Consider the following 22,563-nt stretch of genomic DNA (forward strand, 5'->3'; position numbering starts at 1 on the left):
GGCAGCTGTGCCAGCTCAGCCCTTCCCTGATGGCACCATACACAGCCTGGGGAGGCTGGGGAGACACAGAGTGAAACCTGCAGGTGTGACAGAAGAGCAAATGTGAGAACAGAAGGTCAGCAGGTCTTTGGGAGCAGACATCCCGAGGGCTGTTTGAAATGCCCACAGAGCTCTCCTACACCATCAGCATGTGATTCCAGCAACTAATTAAAATCCCTGTTAACGAAAACTGTAGCTTATTCCCATAACAAAAGACCTGGAAAGAACTAGGCTGGTAATTATTCAGGAGGTGCTGAAAATAAACTAAGGAGAGCTGAGGCTGTGGGATGGAAGGAGCAGAATGTGATGCCATGCACACCCACCTCAGCTCCATTGTTCAGAGCCAGGCCAGAGCATTAATGCTGCATTAAGATGATGTGACTGAACTCTATAAGCCAAGAATTAAGGTTAAACTTTGCAGCATTGCATCAGTCTGCGTTTCCACACAGCTCTCCTGTTTCAGTTCCTCGTTTCATTCAGGAACAGGCAGCTGGGCCCTGCTTTGTAGCCTCCGTCAGCTTGGTTAATTGTAATTGTTGTTGGCTGATGCTAGACAAGTCACAGCACTGCCTGATCTCTTTGCTTCCCTCTTTTCCTCTGCCCCCCTGCCCTGCTTTTGTACTTGTTTTTGTAATGCTGCTCCCAGCAGCAGATGTGTAGCAAAAGAGGGTGCTGAGCTCTGGGTGGGACTCAGCGGGAGGGAGAAATGGGCAATGGCTGGGATGGAAAGGATGGAGCAAGGGATGCAATGCTCCCACATGTAGGACAGCTCTGTGTCACAGTTTCACATCACTGGCATGGGTTTGGAGCAGTCTCTAGCAACATGCCACAAAGGGAAGCACCCCCAGCAGACCAGAGCCTGGCCCTTTCTCTCTGCTGGGAACGTAGTGCTGTATGTTTAAAGGTCCCTGAAGGCATCCTTGTTTTATCTGCCCTCACAAACGGAGCTATTGGTGGCACTTCCAGTGTGAAACTTCCCAGTGTAAGGGGGAAAGAAAATACTGCAAGAATTCAAAAAAACTCCTCTTGTTGTTTGTACCCTGTTTTTTCCCCACCTGCAGGGCTGGGCACCCCATGCTAAGAGCAGAAGAGATAAGCTGCAGGCGCTGCTGACTGCCACATGATGCAGTGGCTTGGGCGATTAGCAAAGATCTGTGCCCTAAGAGGAATCACATGGGCTGATGGGGGCTCCCTGCGTGCAGCCAGGGCTCTGTGGCTGCAGTCTGGATGCAGTTTATGGTGCTGAGCCCTGCTTGCTCCCCTTCCTTCCTCACTGAGGGCACCAAAGGGAGCGTGACTTCGCCAACGGGGCAAGCACGGAGCCTCCACATCAAAAGGCAGGGAACAAAACAGCTGCAGAGTGTTGTGAAGCAAAATAAATAAACCCTTGGCTGCACTGGGGGAGTTGTGACCAAGTATACAATCGAGTCCTCTATTAATGGCTTCTTGTTTCAAAAGCCAGCTCCATAACAGGAACTTTGGATCCTCGAGCCCTAAAGGAGCTAACTTCTGATATTCAAGCCCTAAAAAAGCTAACTTCCCACAATCAAAGCCATTGCCACAACCCTCTGCTTTATCAGGTGGAACTGGAGGAAATCCTGGGGTTTTTATCGAACGAAAGCAGCCTTCAGTTGAGAGAACAATGCAACCATGTCTGTTTGCTTAGCATCTTCCAGCAGGAAGGCCCCCAGAGTGTTTTCTTCATGGGGAGATAGCTGGGAGATTACCTTGGTGATAGCACGTTGCTGTGTGAGAAAGTCTGACTGCTTGCTAATGGCCTGCTGCTCAACAGGGCAGATCTGGGCCCGATTATTTGGTGCATTACCCCAACTGAATCAAGCACTGTAAAACTGGAGGAGTCAGCGCAATCTGAGTGGGTGCAGGTGCTCTCCAACACAGCACCAGAGTGCAGCAGTGTGATCATCGGGTGTCTGGCATCAATCCTTTCGTCTTGTTTTCCTCCGTAGGTGATGTGACGAGCCTGACTCCTGAGCACTCCTTTGAAAACACAAAAGTGGGCGTGGGGAACATCGTGCTGGCCTTGTACAGTGGTCTTTTTGCCTATGGAGGATGGTAAGACGCAGCCCTCTTCCTTTTCTTAGTGTTAAATACTCCAGTTTGTTCCACTTGTCCCTAGGCTGTGTTTGCAGGAGCATCATCCAGGACCTTCCCACTCTCTGTTGTTACCAGGGCAGTGAGGCAGATGGATGCTCTGGGTTCCCCTAGTAATGTTAGTAGTTGTTCTTCACGTGCAATTTCCAGCCACTTTACTGCAGCAGAAAGGCAGCAGATGACGGATTGTTTGAGTTCTTTCCTGAGAAGAAAGCAGGAGGGTGGAATCCCTTAGCAGACGCTGACTGTATGCTAACAGATGAGTTTAGGTATGGCAAAGCGGGGAGACTGCCGTATCCATCCGTGGCAGCACCAAACTCCTGGGGGACATCACTGTCAGCCCCCTTGAGCACCGAGCAGCCCAAGGAGCTGCTCAAATTGCAGTGAAAGCCATCACACTGCCCAGAGGCTGACCCTGCCACCAGCCCTGAGCCTGCAGCCAGCTCTCCTTTCCTCTGGCAGGGCAGCTGGCAGCGTGGTGCAAATTACAGCAGCCAGGGCTTGCATTTCTGCAGGTTTGCAACTAGGCATCACCCACTGCCAGTTTTACAGCAAGATCTGGATTCTATCCCACCTAAAACTCCCTTGTAGACAGATAGGGGTGAAGGGCTTTATTTACTAACCTGAGTTCATTGCTGTTCTTTTCACGTTACAGGAATTACTTGAATTTTGTTACAGAAGAGATGATAAATCCCTACAGGTGGGTGACTTCCCTGGGAGGGAAACTTCGTGCCTGTCCCTGTTATGTGTTATTAAGGGTTGTTCATCAGCCCAGAAGCTTAAGTCCCTCTTTCTAGGGAAACAGGCTAATGACATTGTTCTGCCTTGGATTAAGGGAAGGGGAATTATAATCTCTGTCTGAGAAGGGCTGTTGCTTACACTGGATTCCCGTGCTGCTGATATTATCTGCGTTGTTGGAGAGTCCTATTTCCTTGGCATGGCACCCCTCAGAATTATAGGCAAGGAAGAGGCACTTACAGCTTTATTGCTTTATTGTGTAAACTCCCACAACAATGTGCAGGCATGCATTTGTCATGTGCTCTTCCTGTTCTGTCGAGAGCAACGGGCTGCTTTCTGCACTGCTCGTGCCATTCAGGGCAGTGCCAAGGGAGCTGGAGAGGTGAGGATGGGCTGCACCAAAGCAGAGCATCGCTGATAGATCCATTCTGCCTGTAGGGAAGGTGCAGCCCTCCCATCAGCACAGGCTTTGGGATCAGAGCCCGCTCCTGGCTGGCCCCAGTGGAGATTAGTGCCTGCTGGGAGCTAAGATTGGTGTGCTCTTTTCTTGACTAATGCAGTTAAAGGAAGTTTTTGCAGTCTGCAGTACTTTTCTTGTCTTCTGGATGCAGCCATGGCATTTGAGTCTCACCACCTGTGACTTTGGACCAATTATGTGGGGAAATCAAGCAGGGTTTCCTCTTTCAGTTTCTGCTCACAGATGAGGTTAGGCTGCTGGGAAAGGCACGGTTGTACCAACGCAGCCTCAATCTTGCAACTCCACTCAACCTGTCGCTGAAGTCATTTTCTCTGAGTTCAACCAGCTGCATAGAATTAGAGCTTAAAAACAGCCAACTCAACCCCTGCTCTTTCCATCCCCCACAAAAAAGCCACCAGCACAAATGCACATCCGTTGTCCAAAGAGGATGACTGTGCTGATGCTACAGCTACCAAGAGCTGTGAGGTTTTAGTTTTACTTGATTGCTGTGACGGTGACCGTGGATTACTGCCTGCCCAGACAGCCAGAGTCTCCCTCTGTAAGAAAACCCCCTTCTGCCATCATCCTTCACTGTCAGCACCAGGCTGTTCCCATTTTCTGGAGGAAAGCAGTGTGACTGAGATACTGTGTATGCTGGAGAGCCATGGAGGAGCAGAACGGCTCCTGCCAGCTCGAAGTGAGTGCAGGAGGGCTGCAGTGTGAGCCTTCAGCTCTCCCTGTCAGCAGCTGTCTCCTGAGCTCGAGCTGCCTTACAATTGATGTTTTCTTCCTAGAAACCTGCCTCTGGCTATCATCATCTCACTACCTGTAGTCACTTTGGTTTATGTGCTGACAAACTTGGCTTACTTCACAACCCTGTCCACGGAGCAGATGCTGACGTCCGAAGCTGTGGCTGTGGTAGGTGCATTTCTGATGTGACTCATCTGGCTTCCAGGGCTGGTTAAATTGAACTTACAATCTCTGCATACATCTCCTACTTTGTCCCTCGTTGACGGTGGCTGCATATAAAATAAATAAATAAGCTGTTGTTTGACGGGAAATAAAGAGCAACTGTGACAGAGCAGGGAAGAATAGCATGATACCAGGGGGATTAATCACAGATGGGGGAAGGAGGGTCAGTTAACACTGCTCTTCGTTCAGAAATAGCCCAGGTTGCTGCTGCTGGCCCCATGACTTATCATCAGTTACCGGAACGTGATATTTATGGGAAAAGGTCATTCAGACAATAGTGGACTGAACTGTTCTCTCCCTCTGTATCTTCCTTGTTACAATTAAGAAAGCAAAAAGAATACCTCCATTAATTAAAATGTCACGGAGGTCAGAAATCTGATTGCTTCAGAAATGAGTGGTGTAGCATGACTTTGCAAAACTGTGTGTGACCAGGATTGTTTGGTGCTTTAGGGGGAATCTCCTGACCCAGGATGGTCTGTATGGGCCATCAGGTGACAGCTCCATCCTTTGGTCAGCACAGAGCTCCAGCCTGCAAGCCACCGTGTGGCAGCAGGGTTGAAACTAGGTGACCATTATGGTCCTTTTCAATCCAGGCCATCCTATGATCCTATGACTATATGAAACAGCAGCCTGCATTGCGTTACTCTAATTGTGTTCCTTTGCATGTCTGTCAAAGTCGACATGACTTGGTGGCGTGGGACTGCAGTGTGAGTGAGTTTGTAATTCAAAGCTACGACTCCATGTCACTGTGTTTATAAGGGGCTGTGTTTCAGTGTCCTCACTCAGCTCCATGCCTGCAATTAGCAACATCTGAATGGCTGAACCTACTTCCATTTGGCTCCGAGCTTTTGGGTAACCGTTCCAATCAATCTGGCCTCTCAGTTCTCAGGGAAAGAGTTAGCTGCTCAGATTACTGCAAGCGTTACAGCTTTGTAGGCAGCCATGAGTTCTCTTGGGCATTTGGGTGTGATGTACTGTTCTTGTTGACCCCATTTAGGACTTTGGGAATTATCACCTTGGTGTCATGTCCTGGATCATACCTGTCTTTGTGGGCTTATCGTGCTTTGGATCCGTTAATGGATCCCTCTTCACCTCTTCCCGGTACGTTTCTTGCTGAGTTTTGGGCTTTGTTTCTTGCTTTGTTTACAAGCAGTGCTTGATGCCTGTGGGTTTGGAACAGTTGTCCTTCCCAGAGCAGCTGTGGGTGGACACAAAATCTGAAGGGTCTGGAGGCCATGTGGGGAATGATAGAAACAAAAATAAAACCATATCTGATTTAAAAAGAGAGCCTGCAGTCATCCGAGTCTTCTGTTCCTCAAGCAAAGTCCTGTTGAAGTTAATTAAAACATAAACAAACAGAGGCTTGGAGCTCATTGGCATTGCCTGAGAAAGTGGGTGTAATGAAAACCAGAAACTTACGAAACTTCAAGGCTGAGAACTCCTCCAGAGCGAGCAGAAAGGATGGGGGCAGGACACGGGCTGAGGGGGCTCAGGTCTGATGCATCTCCCCCAGGTTATCTTAGGAAAGTCACTTAACTGTTTGCTCTGGAAGGGAGGACATAAATACATCTTTCTGGGCCATCCCTACCCAGAAGACAAACCCCAGCCCAGAGCTGAAGGTTGCGGTGCTGATAGCTGCTCTGTGTCCCTCAGGCTGTTCTTCGTTGGATCCCGAGAAGGACACCTACCTTCCATTCTCTCCATGATTCACCCGAGGCTTCTCACTCCTGTACCATCCCTCGTCTTTACGGTGAGCCCTGGGGTGTGATGGGGAGCGTCAGCCTGGTATTGAGAAAAGGATCGGGGATGGGATCCCAATGAATCATTTGGAGAAGGACTCCAAGTGCAGCCATTTCTGCTTGCTGCTGTGAGAGGGGATAGGTCCTTCTTCTCTTCATATCTTATACTCAGTGGTTTAGCATTAAACGTGGAGGTTGGTGGCCCTGCATGTGGCAGGGAGTTGGAGATTCATGATCCTTGAGGTCCCTTCCAACCCTGGCCATTCTGTGATTCTGCATGATTCTGCGATTCCACTTCTGTTTAGTAATCATTCCAAGCACCATTTGAAAATAGCTTAAATGAGTCAAAAAAATGATCAACCTGATTCTCTTCTTGGCAGACAACTCTCGCGTTTGTTGCTTTCATACATGAGGTTTTGCCTACCTTTCCCTTTGCTAACGGCTTTATTTTTTTCTGGATGCAGTGTGTCATGACCCTGCTCTACGCCTTCTCCAATGACATTTTCTCAGTCATCAACTTCTTCAGCTTCTTCAACTGGCTGTGTGTGGCCTTGGCCATCATAGGCATGATGTGGCTGCGTTACAAGAAGCCTGAGCTGGAAAGGCCCATCAAGGTATGAGCAGTGCAGGAACTGTTTCAGGTCTTCCCAGTGCTGGGCTTTTTCATTTATGCTCAGAGAAAACATGGGAAATAGCTCCTTCAAACCTGTCAGAGGCTTCACCTGCTTTTCCTGTACGGAAAAGGGAGTGGAATTGGAAATGTATTGCCACCAGGAGAAAAGCTATGGAAGCATGAGCTGTGTAGTTAACGCTGGTGTCCCAGATACATCAAAATCTGCCAAAAGAGAATGGGTGCACTCGCTATTCAGGAGGTGAGGAGCTGTTGTGACTGTGAGAGCCTGGGGATGAAGGATGCTCTGGGTGGCAGAGATGTGGGGTGGCCCAGCACAGAGCTCTCAGTGACCAGCATGCTCCCCAGGCTGTGGCTCTCAGTGAAACGCTCTGTACCATCGTGGAATTCACTTGAAATGATTTAATAAAGTAGACAAACCCACGCCTGCAGAGATGAGAACTCTGTTCTATTTGTCCTTGGCCAGCTTGGCAGCGCAGCATCCCAGCTGGGAGGAGGCCAAGACCATGTCAGCCACAAGCATGTCTGCCTTCCTTATGGGCATGTTTCTCACTCATCCCCCAGAGCACACTCAGGTCTCTGCCAGGCAACAGGGGGCCAGAGAGAAACAAACTCCCCGACCTGTACTGACGCCTTCCCAGAGTAACTCTTTCTATGGCTCGTGCTGCGTCTGCTGCTGCATTTGATGCTGTCAGTTCAGATGTTTTTTACAAGGAATCATTCGAGAATGGTTTTCTCTCTTCCCCTGCTATAAGTTCTTACCCGTTCTTTGGTCTGTGTTTAGGTGAACATCTGCCTGCCCATTTTCTTCATCCTGGCTTGCTTGTTTCTCATTGCTGTTTCCTTCTGGATGACACCAAAGGAATGCGGGATCGGCTTTGCCATCATCTTCAGCGGGATTCCTTTTTATTTGTTTGGGGTCTGGTGGCAAAACAAGCCCAAGTGGATTCTCCAGGGTATCTGTAAGTATTGCCAGGGCAGAGCAGGGGTGCAGCAGTGCCTCTGGTGAGCATGCTGCAGCTAGCAGTGCCGGCTCTTGTTTGTGCAGTGAGGACTCCCAAAGCCTTGGCTCTGATCGATGCTTTGAGCGCCAACAAGTTTTAGCTTGACGATTACCTTATCTATCAAGTACCTAAAGTGCACCTTGCCTTGTGATAATTGCAAAATTTGGGCCAATTATCTGCGGTGGAGCGTAACTCAATGAGCACGTTACTGCATTCTGCCCCTTGTAAGAGCACAGGGTCAAGCCTTTGCCAGCAGAGAATACCTCTGGAGTGGTGTTGGGAGGGAAAAGTAATAACAGCTCAGCAGTCTGAGCACAGTTGGCCTAAATTTGACTGCTGTCAGATCAAAATTAGTCCCACTTCATCGCTCAGCCAGCGCTAGCATCTATTCCAGTCAGAGCTCCCTTTGACATCCAAATGTGACAGCAGAGCAAGGGGAGGAGAAAACCCTTTGTCCACTGGATGTTTTCTCTTACGAGGCTTATTTTTAAGGCATCTTTGGGTAAGGTTTTCCAACACGGTGTATTTTGAAGGGCTGGAAAGGCTGTGCTTGGCACAGGCAACTGCTGTCTGAACAACTGCATCAAGAAAGTCAGTCCGTGTTGCCCGAGCACTGAGGTCTCCCATCTGTCTCCCAGCCCTCGTGCAGCAGGCTGACCCAGAAAAGCAGACGTGTAGAAATGCCCAGCCTCAGCTGGGTGCTTTTTATGAAGAAGAAAAAGATGTTTGACGGTGCTCAGCACTCGTAATTCTTTATTTTTAGCTTTTTTTCCCTCACTTTTTTTATTATTCTGAGTATTAGGCTCAGTTCCTGGAAGAGCCGTTATTGCTGTGCCCAGGTGGTAAATGACTGTATTAATTAATTTCCCCTCACCAACAGCTTTTAAGGATAAGACAGAAAATCTCTAGGAACACACAGTGATAATCCTGCAGACGCCCCATTAGAAACTTAGTGAACTTTAAAAGTGTGTATATGAATATACATTGTGAATAATTTGATCACCTCCAACGAATCTGAGTTTGACTCTGCTTGCGTGCTTGTAGAACTGCTGCTGGTTTTCCTTGGCAAGACTGCTTTGTGGGCATCCAAACAGGGAAGCAGCAGAAAGGTGTGCTTGGATAGCAGCCACCATAATGAATGCTGGGAAAATAACGAGGTCTAAAGAAGGTGCACGCATGTACTGCTAAGGTTTTCCAAATTGGAAGGAAGCGCTTTGGCCTGTGCCCCTTCCTGCTATTGTGCTTGACTCTGTTTGGACTGCTTACAGCTCTGGCATTCAAATGCAGTTACTGTGTCATCATGCAAGTAGAAACTGGTGCCGAGTGGTTCCAGGGCAGTGCAGCATCCATCTGCAGGAGCAAAGCTCCCACTCTTACGTGCTCGAGTTCTAGGCAGGAGTGGAGAGCAGCCTGTGGTTTGTTTGCTCTCAGCTTTACACTGTACTTGGACTAACCCTGCTCAGAACGGCAGTGGGTTGGCTAGGAGCGTGCTCTGCTTCTTCTGAGACAAAGAGTTGTGAACTGAGACCAAGATAAATATGCCAGGCCCTCTGTATGCAATCTCTTTGACCCGTACTTTGCTTTTTCTCCCGTAGTCCACGCAACAGCCATGTGCCAGAAACTGATGGAGGTGGTTCCGCAAGAATCGTAAGCAGGAAAAGCAGAGACGTTCAGCCTGAGGAAACGCACAATATTGTTTTAAGACGACACAAGGAGAAAAAACACTTCTGACCCTTCATCAACAAAACCTAAGCACTGGAGCACCCCGTCAGAACTTCGTGTCTGACACGGTGCCACCTGCTCTGCCTTGCCTCCTCCAGCCCTCCTGCTGCCGCCTGAGAAGTTCTTGGTACCAACGTGGGCCAGGAAGAGAAATTCCTGCTGGCGACTTCTTGTGCATCCAGTCAGCCTCTGTGCGTGTGAGACTGAGGGCCGTACCTCAGTTCTGTGTGGGTTTAGTAAGAAGAGCGATGAGCCTAACCAACCTGCCCTGCCTGGTCAGGGGGTGGATGAGGAGGAAGGGTTGTCTGAGGGCTTGGGCTGGTGCTGGCTCTCACGCACGTGCAAGCTCACGTCTAAATCTGTGCTACTGGTGCTTTGTGTTCTGTGCAGGGAGTGCCACTGGTGGTGATGGATAGAGGTGAGACAAGGCAGAGCAGAACTAGTGTCAGAGAAATGAGAATGAGGACTTGGCTGTCTGGTCTCCGGCTGTTGTGTGGTTGTAGCTCTCGGCTCCAAACCGTCTCCTGCTGTTGAGCCAGATTGCTGGGATGCCCTTCTCAAAAATGCCCACCTTGAGCCCCGTTGTGATAGCGCTGGGATAGAGCAGGCCCTGTTGCTCCCAGTGAGCCCAGGGAACTGCAGGAGGTCGGTTCCTTGGCTTGCTCACCCTTGTTTTCATGTAGATGTCATCCAACGTGGGGTGAGCCCTGCTTTGCCCTGTCCTTGCCCTCAGGGTGATCAGTGCATGCCCCTAAGCCAACTACAAAGATAAAATATGGGTGGGATTCTCCTGGTTTGTTCCCTGGGTTCTGCATGGGAGGTAGGACCAACTGGGCCTGGGGAGTAGGAGAGGGCACAGACCCCAAATGGCTGGGGCCTGCTTTAATCCTGGTCTGCTGTTTTGCTCAAGGAAGCCAGGACTGGAGGCTTCTTGAAGAAGTGGCTCATATTGCCTCTGCACTCCAGGTGATAGTCAATTAGAAATCAAATGCATCTTTTCCCCACCAGTAAGCTGCACTTGTCTCTGTTACAATCTTCTTTGTGCTTGTGCTTCAGAAAATGGTTGTTGATTCTTTTTTTCTCTACCATACTTTTGTAAAGTAAGCTGTTTGGAAGCTGGTATCCTCCAAGAGCAATTGCTGTCTACTGGATTCTCTCCTCTTAGCATAGAGTCATTTTGGAGAAGAGGCATTAAGGACACCAATGGTACTACTAGCTCATGCTTTGTCCTTTTAAGAAGCTCTTCAGCAAAAAAAGCATTTAAGCTTCTGTCCCAGCGTGTGTGGCAGTGACCACAGCTATGTCCCACATGTGTCTACGTGCAGCTCCTTGCTACTGCTTTGCCAGGCATGCATCTTTGCTTTAAGGCAGGAGTAGGTGAGACAATCATCACGCTGAAACCTTTGTGGCCACGTGCTTATTCCGTGGCAATACAGTGCAGAGATACCCAGCCCAGCTCTGCTATGCTTCACATTTGTCAACACAGAGCTCTGCTCGAGCTGACCTATGGAGAATTGCAGCTGGTTGGGGTATGTCTGCAGTGCAGAAGTACCCAAAGTTCTGGCCAGTGCATGGCTGTTCAGGGACCTACGTGCAATGAACTGGAGCATCTCAGAGCCAGCACCCATGGAGAGACATTTGCATAGATAAGGTCATGAGCTATACAAATCCTGAATTCAGTTTCCCCTCTTTGCGAGGAGTCCTCTTCCAGCTGAAGGCTGATGTTTTTGCAGGGTAGCGATGGGAGGTCGCTCCTTATGGCCTGCTTCAAGGGGAAAAACCTGTCTCTCCCCTTCCCCTTTGGTCTTGGCAGGTTTTGGCTGCAGCGGTCTCAGGACTGGTTTCCTGCAGGGTCTGGATTGAACTTAGGGACTCTCAGTGCTAATAATATAAACCAGCAGAATTAAGTCGAGTACTGATTTACAGCAGATTTAACTTGCATCACAAGACCAATCCACAGAGAGCTCAGAAATGGGTCCAAGTCTCCCAGACGTGTGGGGATTGCTTGGTTTGGGCATATCTCTTAATGAGTTTCATCAGTGATGAAGACCATCAACAAACGATATCCTCTTGGTGACCCTTTCACACTGGTTTTACAGAGGAGATGTCACACTGAGATTTATTTTTTTATTAACTGATCTTAATTAAAACCTTAACTCGCTCGCTTGCTTTTTAAGAACGTTGATTATTTTCTACTTGCTGCTAAGGATCTTTCTGTTGTGCTACTAAACCTGCTGCCTCTGGCATTGACATTGCACGTTGTGCGGTGACCTTGTTTCCACAGCAATAGAGGTATAGGGAGAAACCCAACCAGGCACCAGCACAAATTCACACCACTTTTGTATTGGACCAGCTCACATCTCAGCCCTCCCAAAGCCTGATTTCTTATATCCCTGGTTCATAGAGGCTGCTCATTCCCCACTGGTAGAGCTTGGTGGCATGGCTGGTAGAGAAGGCTTTTACACTAGAGATCTGGGAGGTGATAAATAAGGAGATAAGACCAAATTTCATTTCAACAAGAAAATGTGACTAAAGCCATTTCTTCAAGGGGTGAAAGCTGTAAGTGGCCGTGGCTCTGTAGTCGTGTCCCTGTGAGCATTACTGTGCAGTGACTGTTGTACAAAGCTGAGCCCTGAGCCCTGCTGCTCTTCATGAAGCTTGGCTGTGAGTCTTTGGAGTCCCAGCACTGTGGGTGTTATGGAACAACATCCCATGGGATTCAGAGGAGGCCACAGCCCATGGCTTTGCTTCAGGTTCCTCTTCCTGAGCACGAACCTGCTCTGGTAAACAAACCATTGTGTTCCAGCAGTCCCATCTGTGCACAGCTGAGTTCAAAGGGGCTCCAGTGCTTGCACAAACTTTCAAGACCCGTTGGGTGGAAGCTGGTGCAGAATGGCTTTGTTCTGTGTGCTGAGCACCATGGGAAGAGCTGTGCGGTGCTGCTGGCCCTGCAGGAAGGTTTCCTCTGTCTGCTGCTGCCTGTGCCTTTAGCCATGGCCACAGCGCTCTCAGGCTTTAATAACAATCCAAAAGGAAGCAAACAGCTGTGTGCTGTCCTTACACAACACGTTGGCTGTCTGGGTGGGACAGCAGCTTGTGCACAGCCTGGTTCCCAAAGACATCCAAAGGGAAGGCACAGAACGGCCAGACCCTGCTGGGATTTTGCCTTTGGAAGCTGCTGAAGCCACACTGCAGCTGGGGAAGGGCAGCCTGAGAGCTGTGCAGAGAGTCAGCAGGTCCCCAGAGCCCTGCATTACAGTCCCATGTCTATCCGTGGTGTGGATGGGAGGTGGTCCTGTGATGGTTGAGCCCTCAGCTTGGAGCTGCCACAGGGCTGTCCTTTGCTGCTTGCTTCAGAAGCAGCTGCAGCCTCATGGCTGGCTTTGCCCATGAGTGGGAAGTTTCTTCCCAGTTTACACAATCCAAACTGGAACTGGCAACGGGGTGGGGGCTGCACGCTGCTCAGGGTCTGCTGTAGCCCCTGGCATGGCACAGCCCTCCTCCCAGCCGTGGCGGTTGGCGATGTCCCTTAGGTTAGGTCATCCCTAAGGAATCCATGTCCAGAGGATTTTTCTTTGCTTTGAGCTCCTTGCATTACAAGGGGTGATGCTTCCCCCAGCTGCTGAGCGTCAACGAGAAAAGGAAAAAAAAAAATAAATAAATATTTTTTTAAAATACTGAATTAATTCTGAAGTAGCCTAAAAGAGACTTTATATCTACATCGTAACTATTTCCATCGGTGACACCCGTCTCAGTGCAGGCTTCTGGCTGCCACGTGCCATGCGGTCCTGCACAGGGATGGCTTTCACACCCCAAGAGATGTCCCCATTTGTTCAGGGGACAGAGCGGGGCCCGTGCCCCCCCCCAGAGCCCTGCAGAGAGGGACTGTGGTGGGACGTGGACCCGGTGCTGACCTGTGGAACAATGGTGAGAGTCACTGCTGGAGAATGAGCTGCCTTTTCCGAGCAACCTGTCTTCTGAAGTTCATATTTTTGTCCTTTATTTTTAAGCAGGAAAGAGTTATCTCGACCTCCAGAAAATCTACACACCTGTTTTACCTTTTTTGTTGCATTTGGTTGCTTTGCAAAAGAAAAGAAAAGAAAAAAATTACTAATTTAAATGTTGCTGTAGATGACGTTCTATTTATTTTTAAGGGGTAAATATCTTTTAAGTCTTAATACTTCTACAGTCGATGCTATTTACAGTGTCTGTGTCCCATTGGCACAGCAGTTCAGTGGCTGGCCGAGCTGCTCCACCAATGGGAACGCCATCAAACTGCCTTGTAAAACAAAATGTCTCCCACCATGTATTTTTTCTAGTATTTCTTGATTCTTTTATGTCGGTGGTTAACAAACCTGTTCCGTGTTCGGGTTGTTTTATGTTTTGGGTTGTCTGTTGGTTTTTTTGTTTGTTTTGTTTTGTCGGTTGTTTTTTAACAAAGAAAGCTGAATTACAACTCTCCCGTTGCTGGTCTTTGCCTCCAACTCTTTTCCTTTCGCATAAGGTTGTGTTGTTGGTCCTGAGGTCCCTCTGCCCTTCCTGCTCTCACGCGCACATCCCTGTGTCTGGTTGGGCCTAACGCAGATGAAGGTGATGGGGAATGGGTGATGGGAGGCACACGGAAAGGTGGAGGTGTGAGGAGTGCCACTGTGGGCACCAACTATAGAATCATAGAATCACCAAGGTTGGAAAAGACCTAAAAGATCATCCAGTCCAACCGTCCACCTATTAGCAACAGCTCCCAGTAAACCACGTCCCTCAACACAGCATCCAGCCTTTCCTTGAACACCCCCAGGGTCAGTGACTCCACCACCTCCCTGTGCATCCATTCCAGTGCCTGACCACCCTTTCTGAAAAGTAATACTTCCTCATGTCCAGCCTGAATCTCCCCTGCCATAGTTTGAAAGCATTCCCTGGTCCTATCACTAACGACACGAGAGAAGAGGCCGACCCCCAGCTCACTACAACCTCCCTTCAGGAAGTTATAGAGAGCAATGAGGTCTCCCCTGAGCCTCCTCTTCTCCAGGCTGAACATTCCCAGCTCCTTCAGCCTCTCCTCATATGGCCTGTGCTCCAGACCCCTCACCACCTTTGTTGCCCTATAGGAGAAGATGGGGCTGAGGTTTCTCATTCGATGCTCTTGCAGACACCAACAGGGAGAGGTGGGCACAGAATGAAGCTCCAAGCCCAGCAGTGCTGCTGCACACATTGATATGGGATTTACGCACTGCGGCCAACTGGGTGGGGGTGGTTAGTGAGCTCCCAAGAGGCAGCCCCAGCTTCAGGAGTGAGTATTGCATCTGCTGCAGAAAGTAATGCTTGGAGAGAGTGGTGGCAGTGCTGCATGGAGCCCTGCAGCCACCTCAGAGCAACCCCAGCTGCTGCAGCAACATTCTGCTTTATATGAAGTGAAGGAGGAAGTCAGGGTGCAGAAATGAGGGCATTTCAGGGCTGTTGTATGCAACCAGGGGCACTTGCTGCGTTAGAGGTGCTCAGTGGAGGTATTAATCTAAGGAAAACATCTCTAAAAGCCAGCGTGGGCAGGGAGCGGAATAGCGTGTGCCACCAGATTTATAAGAGATCACTCACAGAGTGACAGCTGTGGCCAAAGAAGGAAAACAGAAGAGAGAATAAACCCTGATAAGACTCAGCAAACATTGCATTCACAGTGCTGCCACCAGCATGAGAACGGGATGGGGCTGGAGCCTGCGGGAAGCTGGCTCTGAACAGGGCTGTGCAGGCAGGGAAGGTGGCAGTGGAGAAATGACATGAGTTATTTGTGTTGTGTTCATTACAGCCTTGCTTAGAGACGTTCCGAAGCTGGAGCTTTGCAGGGAGCGTGTGCAAAGAGCTGTGCCAGATGAAGCGTGGTGCTTGGAAGCAAAGCTCCAGATCTGAGTTTGGAGACTTGGAAAGATCCTGGTAGGCAGCCCAATGCATGGCCCAGTGGTGACGTCCATGGTGTGGGAGGGGGCACACGGAGTGCTGGGGTGGGCAGAGGGTGCAGGGATGGCCTGGAGCAGTTGCAAGAAGCTGTGATAGGGAATACAGTAAGCAGAGACAGAGAGAAGAGCGTCCCGGGCAGAAAGACAGCCTTGGGATGGGGTAGGAGCTGACAGCTTCTGGTGACCTGTGTGAAATCCAGTGAGGGATCTCACGTGAAACAAAAAGCAGAATTGCAGTGCTGCTCTGTGACGTTACTCTGTGCGTCCATCCCGAGCACAAAGCTGCCTCACTCACCCCAACACAAAGGCAGGAAGAGGTTTCAGCACACTGTGATGTTCATCACACGCTTGTGGGCAGAGGATGTTGGTGAGACCAGAAGTCTGCCTGCACCAGAGTTCAAAAGGAGAGGAGAAAAGGGGCTGTTGTGAAGCACAGCAGTGCTGAGGTCCACGTTCCCAGGGCTGGGAGGGCTGAGTGGGAATGGGGCTGAGCTGTGATGGGAGGAGAAGGCTGGGAATGCAGCCCTGGAGCACATCAGACATGGAGATCAACGTTTTCCCATTTCTCTCCCCAAAACCAAAGTGGTATGGAGATGCTGGGGGGTCTGCCGCCGAGGATGGATGAAGCAGCATAGCAGTACCTCTGTGAGCTGGAGGCAAGCCTGGCAGAAAGCATTAACCCAGTAATTTATTTGAAGGTTTGTGTACAAGATGAAAGGTACCAAATAAATGTGTTTGCAGAGGGGAGGAGGCAGCCTGAGGGCAGGGTGTGATGCGCTGGGAGATGTTTCAAGGGCACAAATGGGAAGGAAAGAAAGGAACTGAGGAGGGGTTGTGGCTAGAGCCTTTGAGGGGGGTAAATTAACGTAGCAAAATGAGATCCAGGTGTGAGGAAAATTAACGGTACTGGCATTGACCAACTGCCTTGCAGCAAAGTAAAGAGGAGAACAAAATTGTCTTCTTAAAATTGAAACAGTGGAAGTTCTGCCTTTTTTTTTTTAACAAAAAGGAGCCACGAGGAGCGGCCTCCATGTCTCCTAATGAAATAGAGGTGTCTCTCAGAAGATTGGCAGCCTGGGCACTCCTCTGACCATCCAGCACTGTGCTGTGCTCCTGCTGCTCTGCTCGCACTGTCATCACTCATTGCTTTGTCATCTTTTGGAGCACAGCACCAGCAGTGCCAGGGACATGCAGGAGGGGTAGAAATGCACTCGCCAGGGCTCTGATAAGAGCAGATGACTGACTTCTAAGGCTGCTGCTGGAAGAGCTGAAGGTCTTTACCCATGCTCTGTCTGTGCGTGGTGCCAGCGCAATGCAAGCTGTGAGCCGGGCATCAGCGAACACCTCCCCAGACTGCTGGAAATGAGGTATTGTCTGTAACAGCACCATGGCAGCACTCACAGCCTCCAGAGCAGCCAGCGGCATCCTCACCAAAATGAGTAATAAAAATAAAATGTGCAGAGCCTCGCACACGCTGTGTGCCATAAGCAAATGGTGCGGACGTGGCAAGGCGCCTGTACAAACCCTGCAAGTGTAACTGCGTGGTGGGAACTCAAACATGTTCTCCACTTGGATTGAGTTCCTGGCGGATCCAGGCAACGACTGCAGGAGCTCCGGAGCTCACAGAGGTTCCTGCTCCACTTGTCTGGAGCAGCAGTGGCCGCTGTGACAAGGAGCTCATCCCTCCTGGCTGGGGGAGCTCATAAATCAGGTCTGGGCATCGCAGGTATTTGGGCTTGTGGTGCAATGAGGTGTGGGGTGAGGTGCTGCTGCACGTCCTGTCTTGAAGTCAGCAGATCAGCTAACACAAAAGGCAATGTCTGGAGGGTGTGCTGTACTTGCAGGCCAGGAGGGACCAAAGCTGCTGTCATAAAGGGCACGCAGAGCTGCTGGGCCTGCAAGGACTCGCAGTGGGGCTGCTGCTGGCCCCTGCTTTCATCAAGCAAAGTCAGCAGACCAACTGCATGTAGGTAATAAACCCAACTGTATGTGCAATCTGAGCTGAGTAAAGCAAGCTGAAGGCATTTGGGGTTGCAACAGCTGCAGCAGGGAGCTATGGGCAGATCAAGAGTGCAAAGCACCGAGGAGCTGGTGTGAGGACCTCAAGGGAACGTGGCAGGGGGACATTGCACCGTGAGACCAGGGACTGGAGGGGATCCCCATCCTTGTTGTGTCCCAGAACTGCAGCGATGTGGCACTGAGGAATGTGGTTGTGGGCACAGTGGGGTGGGCCTGAGGATCCTAGAAGTGATTCCAACCTGCACAATTCTGTAGTTCTAAGATGTGGCTTCACCACATCTCGTGCTTGGTGCACGCTGGGCTGCTGGCTCCCAATGCCACCGTGTCCGTCTGTCTGTCTGCAGCCCCCTCCTGCTGAATGGCATTTCACTGTTTGCCAGCTTTGTGTCTCCTTACGAAAAAAAGCCCAGATGGACAAAGCTGCTTTCAAAGAGGTGCTGCCTTTCCGTGGTGCAAAGGGTTGGAGCTCTCACATGCTGTGCTCTCTTGTGCAGTTGCTGCAAACATCCGTGCTGGCTGCAGGCAGTGTATCACGGGGCAGGAGCAGGAGCTGCGGTGCAGAACAGGGAGGTCTGGGCTGACCAGCTGCTAATTGGAGCCTCCTTCCTCAGGTGGGGAGAATAATTGAATGAGCACAAAGTGCCAATTCCTAGAAGAGGGTTATTTAAAGCCACACTAATCCAAGTGTACAGCAGTACCTGTGCGTAATTGGAAATTATCGTCGCTGGTAACATTTTGGTTTCGGAAGGAATATCTGGGGATGGAAAAATCCTTCTGCTGATTGAACAGTCTGGAACCTGAGCGAACCCAGGCAGATGATAAGACCAAAAATCTTGAGAATCATCTTCTATAGGATTTTCTTCTTGCTGCATGGGTCCAGTGCCACCTGGGTCTCTGCGCTTGCAGGAATGGAGCCCTTCACCCCAAATTTGGAGCTATGGTGGGATCACAAAAGTGGAATTCAGAAGGGGATCTCCTGCAGGAACACAATTTACAAACCTCAGCCACTTCAATGCCTGCTTGCCGTGACCTGTTCCCTGCCCAGACAATGGGGAAATGGGGAAAGGCTTCAGCCCAAGAACACTGCGAGAGCAGAGCTCTGTTGATTCATGCAGGGGGTTAGGTGGGGAAGGATGCTTTCATGTGGTTTTCCTCGCCCTTATTACACAAATTCCAGGCTTTCTGTGGAGCTCGCTCCCTCCACTGCGTGCCACCAGTCCTGGTGTTGATTTGGGGATGCTTGCTCTGAGTATCAGCACGAGGGCTGATCTCCTGTCTCTGTGCTCCAAAAAAGAAACCACAGGCACAGGGCAGGCTTCTCTCTTCCCTCCCTGGGGCAGAGTTAGTTTGGAGACTGCTGAACTCCATCCAGGTGCTTGGGAGGAGATAGGGAATTGGAAACCAAGAAGAAAATTGGCCTGGCACGCAAAATGGAGCTTAATCCCACATTAGATCAAGGAGCGAAGGTGCGTTGGGATCTACATCCATGCCAGGTCGTGGTGCAGTAGGCAGAGGAGCAATGGCAGGAGCTGGCTTGCAGCTAACTCACAGTGGGGGCAGGAGGATCGGGGCTGTGGCCTTTACGTTCGTTCTGCAGCACCTGGGAACACATGAAGAGCTCTGAAGGCCAAGCCAAGCTGCTGGCACCGCCTGGGTTTTGTTTCCTGGGTGTTGAGGCTGATACTCAGGGTTAGAGGATTTTCCCCACTGCGTTTGGTGGGTTGAGCAGTGCCTGTCTCATTGCCTGTCTCATTGCCTCCCCTCAGCAAATAACCACAGGTGCAAAGGCCACTGCCCTGCAGGCACAGGGGAAGAATTGAGGGATCTTGTAGGAATGAGGAACCCAACACCAGCCCGCGCCTGCAGCTCAGCCCTGTGCAGGTGAGCCCGTGCCTGGGGAGAACTGCCAGCATCTCCAGCATCTCAGAGCATCTCCAGGTCCCAGTGCCATGTATTCATCTGATCTGCAGTGACAGAAAGCTGTAATACACACAGCATCCCTCAGCAGCCAGCTCCCTGCCCGTGCAGATGGGCTGCTGCTCATTCCCCACAACATGACAGTTTATCTTGTGGGAGAACACGAAGCTGGCCCAAGTGTCAACAGCCACCATAGAAACGCAGCTCCCCACTGTGATCCTGCCCAGATAGCAGCGCAGAGCAAGCAGCAGATAGCAGAGCAAATATTGGTTTTCCACTGGGACCCAATTCTGCTCTGCTTCATCAGCAAGAATGGATCATCTGTGGTGTGTCAGATTGTTTTTCATGTGGAGTTCTTCATAAGAAAGCCTTGCCTTCCGTTTGAACATCACAGAAAAGAAAAAAAAAAAAAAAAGCCTGATGTAACATATCACCAATGTCTGGTTTTCACCTTCCTGTGTGCCTCTTTTATTCTAGTGTGAGAAATGACATCACGGAGGAAATGATGATGGTTATTTCCGAGAGAGAACACATACATTAACAGAACACCCCTAAGAGATACTAGTCGAGATTGCAGCTGGAGGTTAAAAATAAACCCTTTATTTGAAAAAGTAGGTAGACAGATATGGAACCATTACTTACTGCATCCTGTTGGTGAAAATGCTCTGAAACTCGTTCAGAAGTGGATGTGATGTCATCTTTTACAAACAGGATCATAGTAACTGCTGGAGTTTTCATCTAGCCTGATAGGCCTGTGTCTTTGTGGTAGGGTTTGTACACAAGACACTGCCATGTGCTGGAAGGATCATAGAATCATAGAATGGCCTGGGTTGCAAAGGAGCACAATGCTCATCCAGCTCCAACCCCCTGCTGTGTGCAGGTCACCAACCAGCAGCCCAGGCTGCCCAGAGCCACATCCAGCCTGGCCTTGAATGCCTGCAGGGCTGGGGCATCCACAGCCTCCTTGGGCAACCTGTTTTACCTGCACCTCATGATGCAGACAACCATCCCTGCAGGGAGCTCTGAGTTCTGGGGTTTGCTATTGCTGCACCCATGGAGCGTGCAGCTCGTTTGCTCCATGCATGTTATCTCACAAAGCACAAACCCCATCACAGCAGGCAGCCCCTTCGCTGTGCCCCGGCAGCCCAACACCTTAGGAGAACACTTCTATTCACGAAGGAGTGGTTGATATACCCAGGTTTACCTTTCTAAGCCAGTGAGAATGAATCAATATTTTCTTTTCTTTTGCAAGACCACAAGGAATCTTGTCAGGGTCAGCATTGCCCGAGGGCAAATGTTTAACGTGATAAGGGATGCATGGAGCTATCTTTATTGAGGGGCGAACAAAACCTGACTGAACTGGAGTAGGAGAACATACTGAATCCCTCTGCAATGCATTGCTCAGCATGGAAAAGTTGTCAGCTCAAGGAGATGGCAGCAGGAGACAACCTGGCCCAGTCACGGTCAGACTGGGGGCAGTGGCTTTTTGTGAAGACAAAACACGATTAATTTAATCAACAGTAGAATTAAGTCAATCAGCATTGACATTATCAGGACTGAGGTAGGCGAAAATCAAATGGTAAAGGTCAGGCTCTGTCCTTTCACCTCCTCCGCTGTAAAAAACTGCAGACTCTGGGCAGTGCAGAAGGGTGAGGAATGCTCCCATCTGGCCTCTCTGGGGGGCTCCAACCATCTGCAGCAGGCACTGGGTTCACCACGCCTTGGGAATGCCTTTGGCGATGTCACACCACTGCAGGGAGTCTCTGCCTCCCAGGTCTGGTGCTCAGTTTACTGAAAAGTCCAAATTCAAGTCTGCCCCTGTCTGCCGTCATGCAATGAGGGCTATCATCCTCGTGGTGCTGGTGTTCCCTGTTCCATGATGAATGCTCCTCTCCCAAATATATTCAGGGGTTTTGTGATGAAACAGTCTTCAATACAAACTGAGGGTTGGCGAGGTGCTCACCGAGCACTGATTATTCTTAACAAGAGAGCTAGTAAGCTGTCTATGGACGGAAAACAGGGCTGAGAACAACAGGCAGTTGTGATCCTCTGTGTCCACGTGCAGCTTGACAGCCATGGACACAGAGCAACAGCAGTACCACCACGTGCACCAGCTCCTGAGGCAGAACAAACCTAAGTGGGTGAAACAAATCTGCTTGGACTCACTCTCAGGGCAAGCAAAAGCCTTGCACTCAGCTCCTGCTGGAATTTGCTCCCTTTGCCATCTAATTTGTGACAACTGAAGAACAGTTTGGTGCTCTTCACCAAGCCTGAATCAGCAAGAACGGCAGCGACCCAAAGACAGATTTCCTGAGTGCACTGTGCTGCTTTCCTCCTTGCATCCTCAAGCCTGGCCCTGGGCTGCGTTGCCCATTTCCCAGCGGTGGGAGCCCTGCGCTTCCACAGATGATGCAACGCCGCCGCTGCTCTTGCAGCACTGCGTGGGGCGAGTGGCCCTTCGCTGCAGAGCTGACACCCGGCGGCACGCAGCAGCCATTGCAATCCAGTCTTAGCACATTCCACCCTGAGTTGCATCAGACTCAGAATTTGAATAACGGGAAAAAAAACGGGTTGCGTACGTAAGGGCCGGAGATTTGATGGTGGTTTTGGCTGCTTTGTTCTTACTGAGAGATAAGACCATCGCTGCCTGGAATTCACTGCTCAGCCCGAGCTCTGGGGTTTCCCTTCACTCGCTCCTTTCCCACTCATTTCACTAAATTATTTATCCTCCTCTTCAGAAATACAAGGGGGAATTGAAAAGTGCTGGGGTGCCACAGATGGAACTGAGCTCTGTACCAGGGTCTCCCTACCTACACTTGACCCTCAGGTGAAGTGAGCCAATGCACAGTGACACAGGCATTTCAGATGAACGTTCTGCATCATCTTTGTACGTAACAGAGCAGAGCAGTACCTGACCATGTTCATCAATACAGCAGGAATAAAGCAAAACAAGCCTGATGACAGGTGAGGAGAAAGGGGTCCAGCTGTTACCAGCCACACTCCATCCCTCATATTGTGAACCATATAGCCTTCCCCAGGGATGATTAAGCATCTCTAAAGAAGCTTAGGGAGCCTAATGAACAGCTTGCTAGCCTAATTAATTAAGATTCAGGTCAGACATATAGGCAGCCTAAGATTTCTGCCCTCTCAACCCCATTCCGGGAACCAGCACAGTGGCTTGAGCAGACTGATGGGGGGCAATGGCACAGAGAGATGTGATAACAGCCAGACAGACATCGCCTGTGCAGCTGCTGGAGCATTTTCATCA

The 22,563-nt window shown here is 50.1% G+C and overlaps 1 protein-coding gene across 1 annotated transcript in view; it reads left to right on the forward strand.

Moving 5' to 3' along the window:
* The window catches only part of SLC7A5 (solute carrier family 7 member 5), a gene marked incomplete at both ends in the record, with an annotated part of 30,343 nt that extends 21,000 nt beyond the window's left edge, over nt 1-9,343 (forward strand). The window contains 8 exons of the mRNA XM_079541521.1: nt 2,007-2,112; nt 2,807-2,851; nt 4,141-4,264; nt 5,316-5,419; nt 5,972-6,068; nt 6,522-6,671; nt 7,473-7,650; nt 9,288-9,343. Of these exons, the coding sequence (XP_079397647.1) occupies nt 2,007-2,112; nt 2,807-2,851; nt 4,141-4,264; nt 5,316-5,419; nt 5,972-6,068; nt 6,522-6,671; nt 7,473-7,650; nt 9,288-9,343 (860 nt within the window). The remainder of the gene's footprint in view (nt 1-2,006; nt 2,113-2,806; nt 2,852-4,140; nt 4,265-5,315; nt 5,420-5,971; nt 6,069-6,521; nt 6,672-7,472; nt 7,651-9,287) is intronic.
* Between the last annotated feature and the right edge of the window lie 13,220 nt (nt 9,344-22,563).

The sequence above is a fragment of the Tetrao urogallus genome (genome assembly GCF_951394365.1).
Source record: "Tetrao urogallus genome assembly, chromosome: 12".
In the NCBI taxonomy this organism is placed as follows: Eukaryota; Metazoa; Chordata; class Aves; order Galliformes; family Phasianidae; genus Tetrao; species Tetrao urogallus.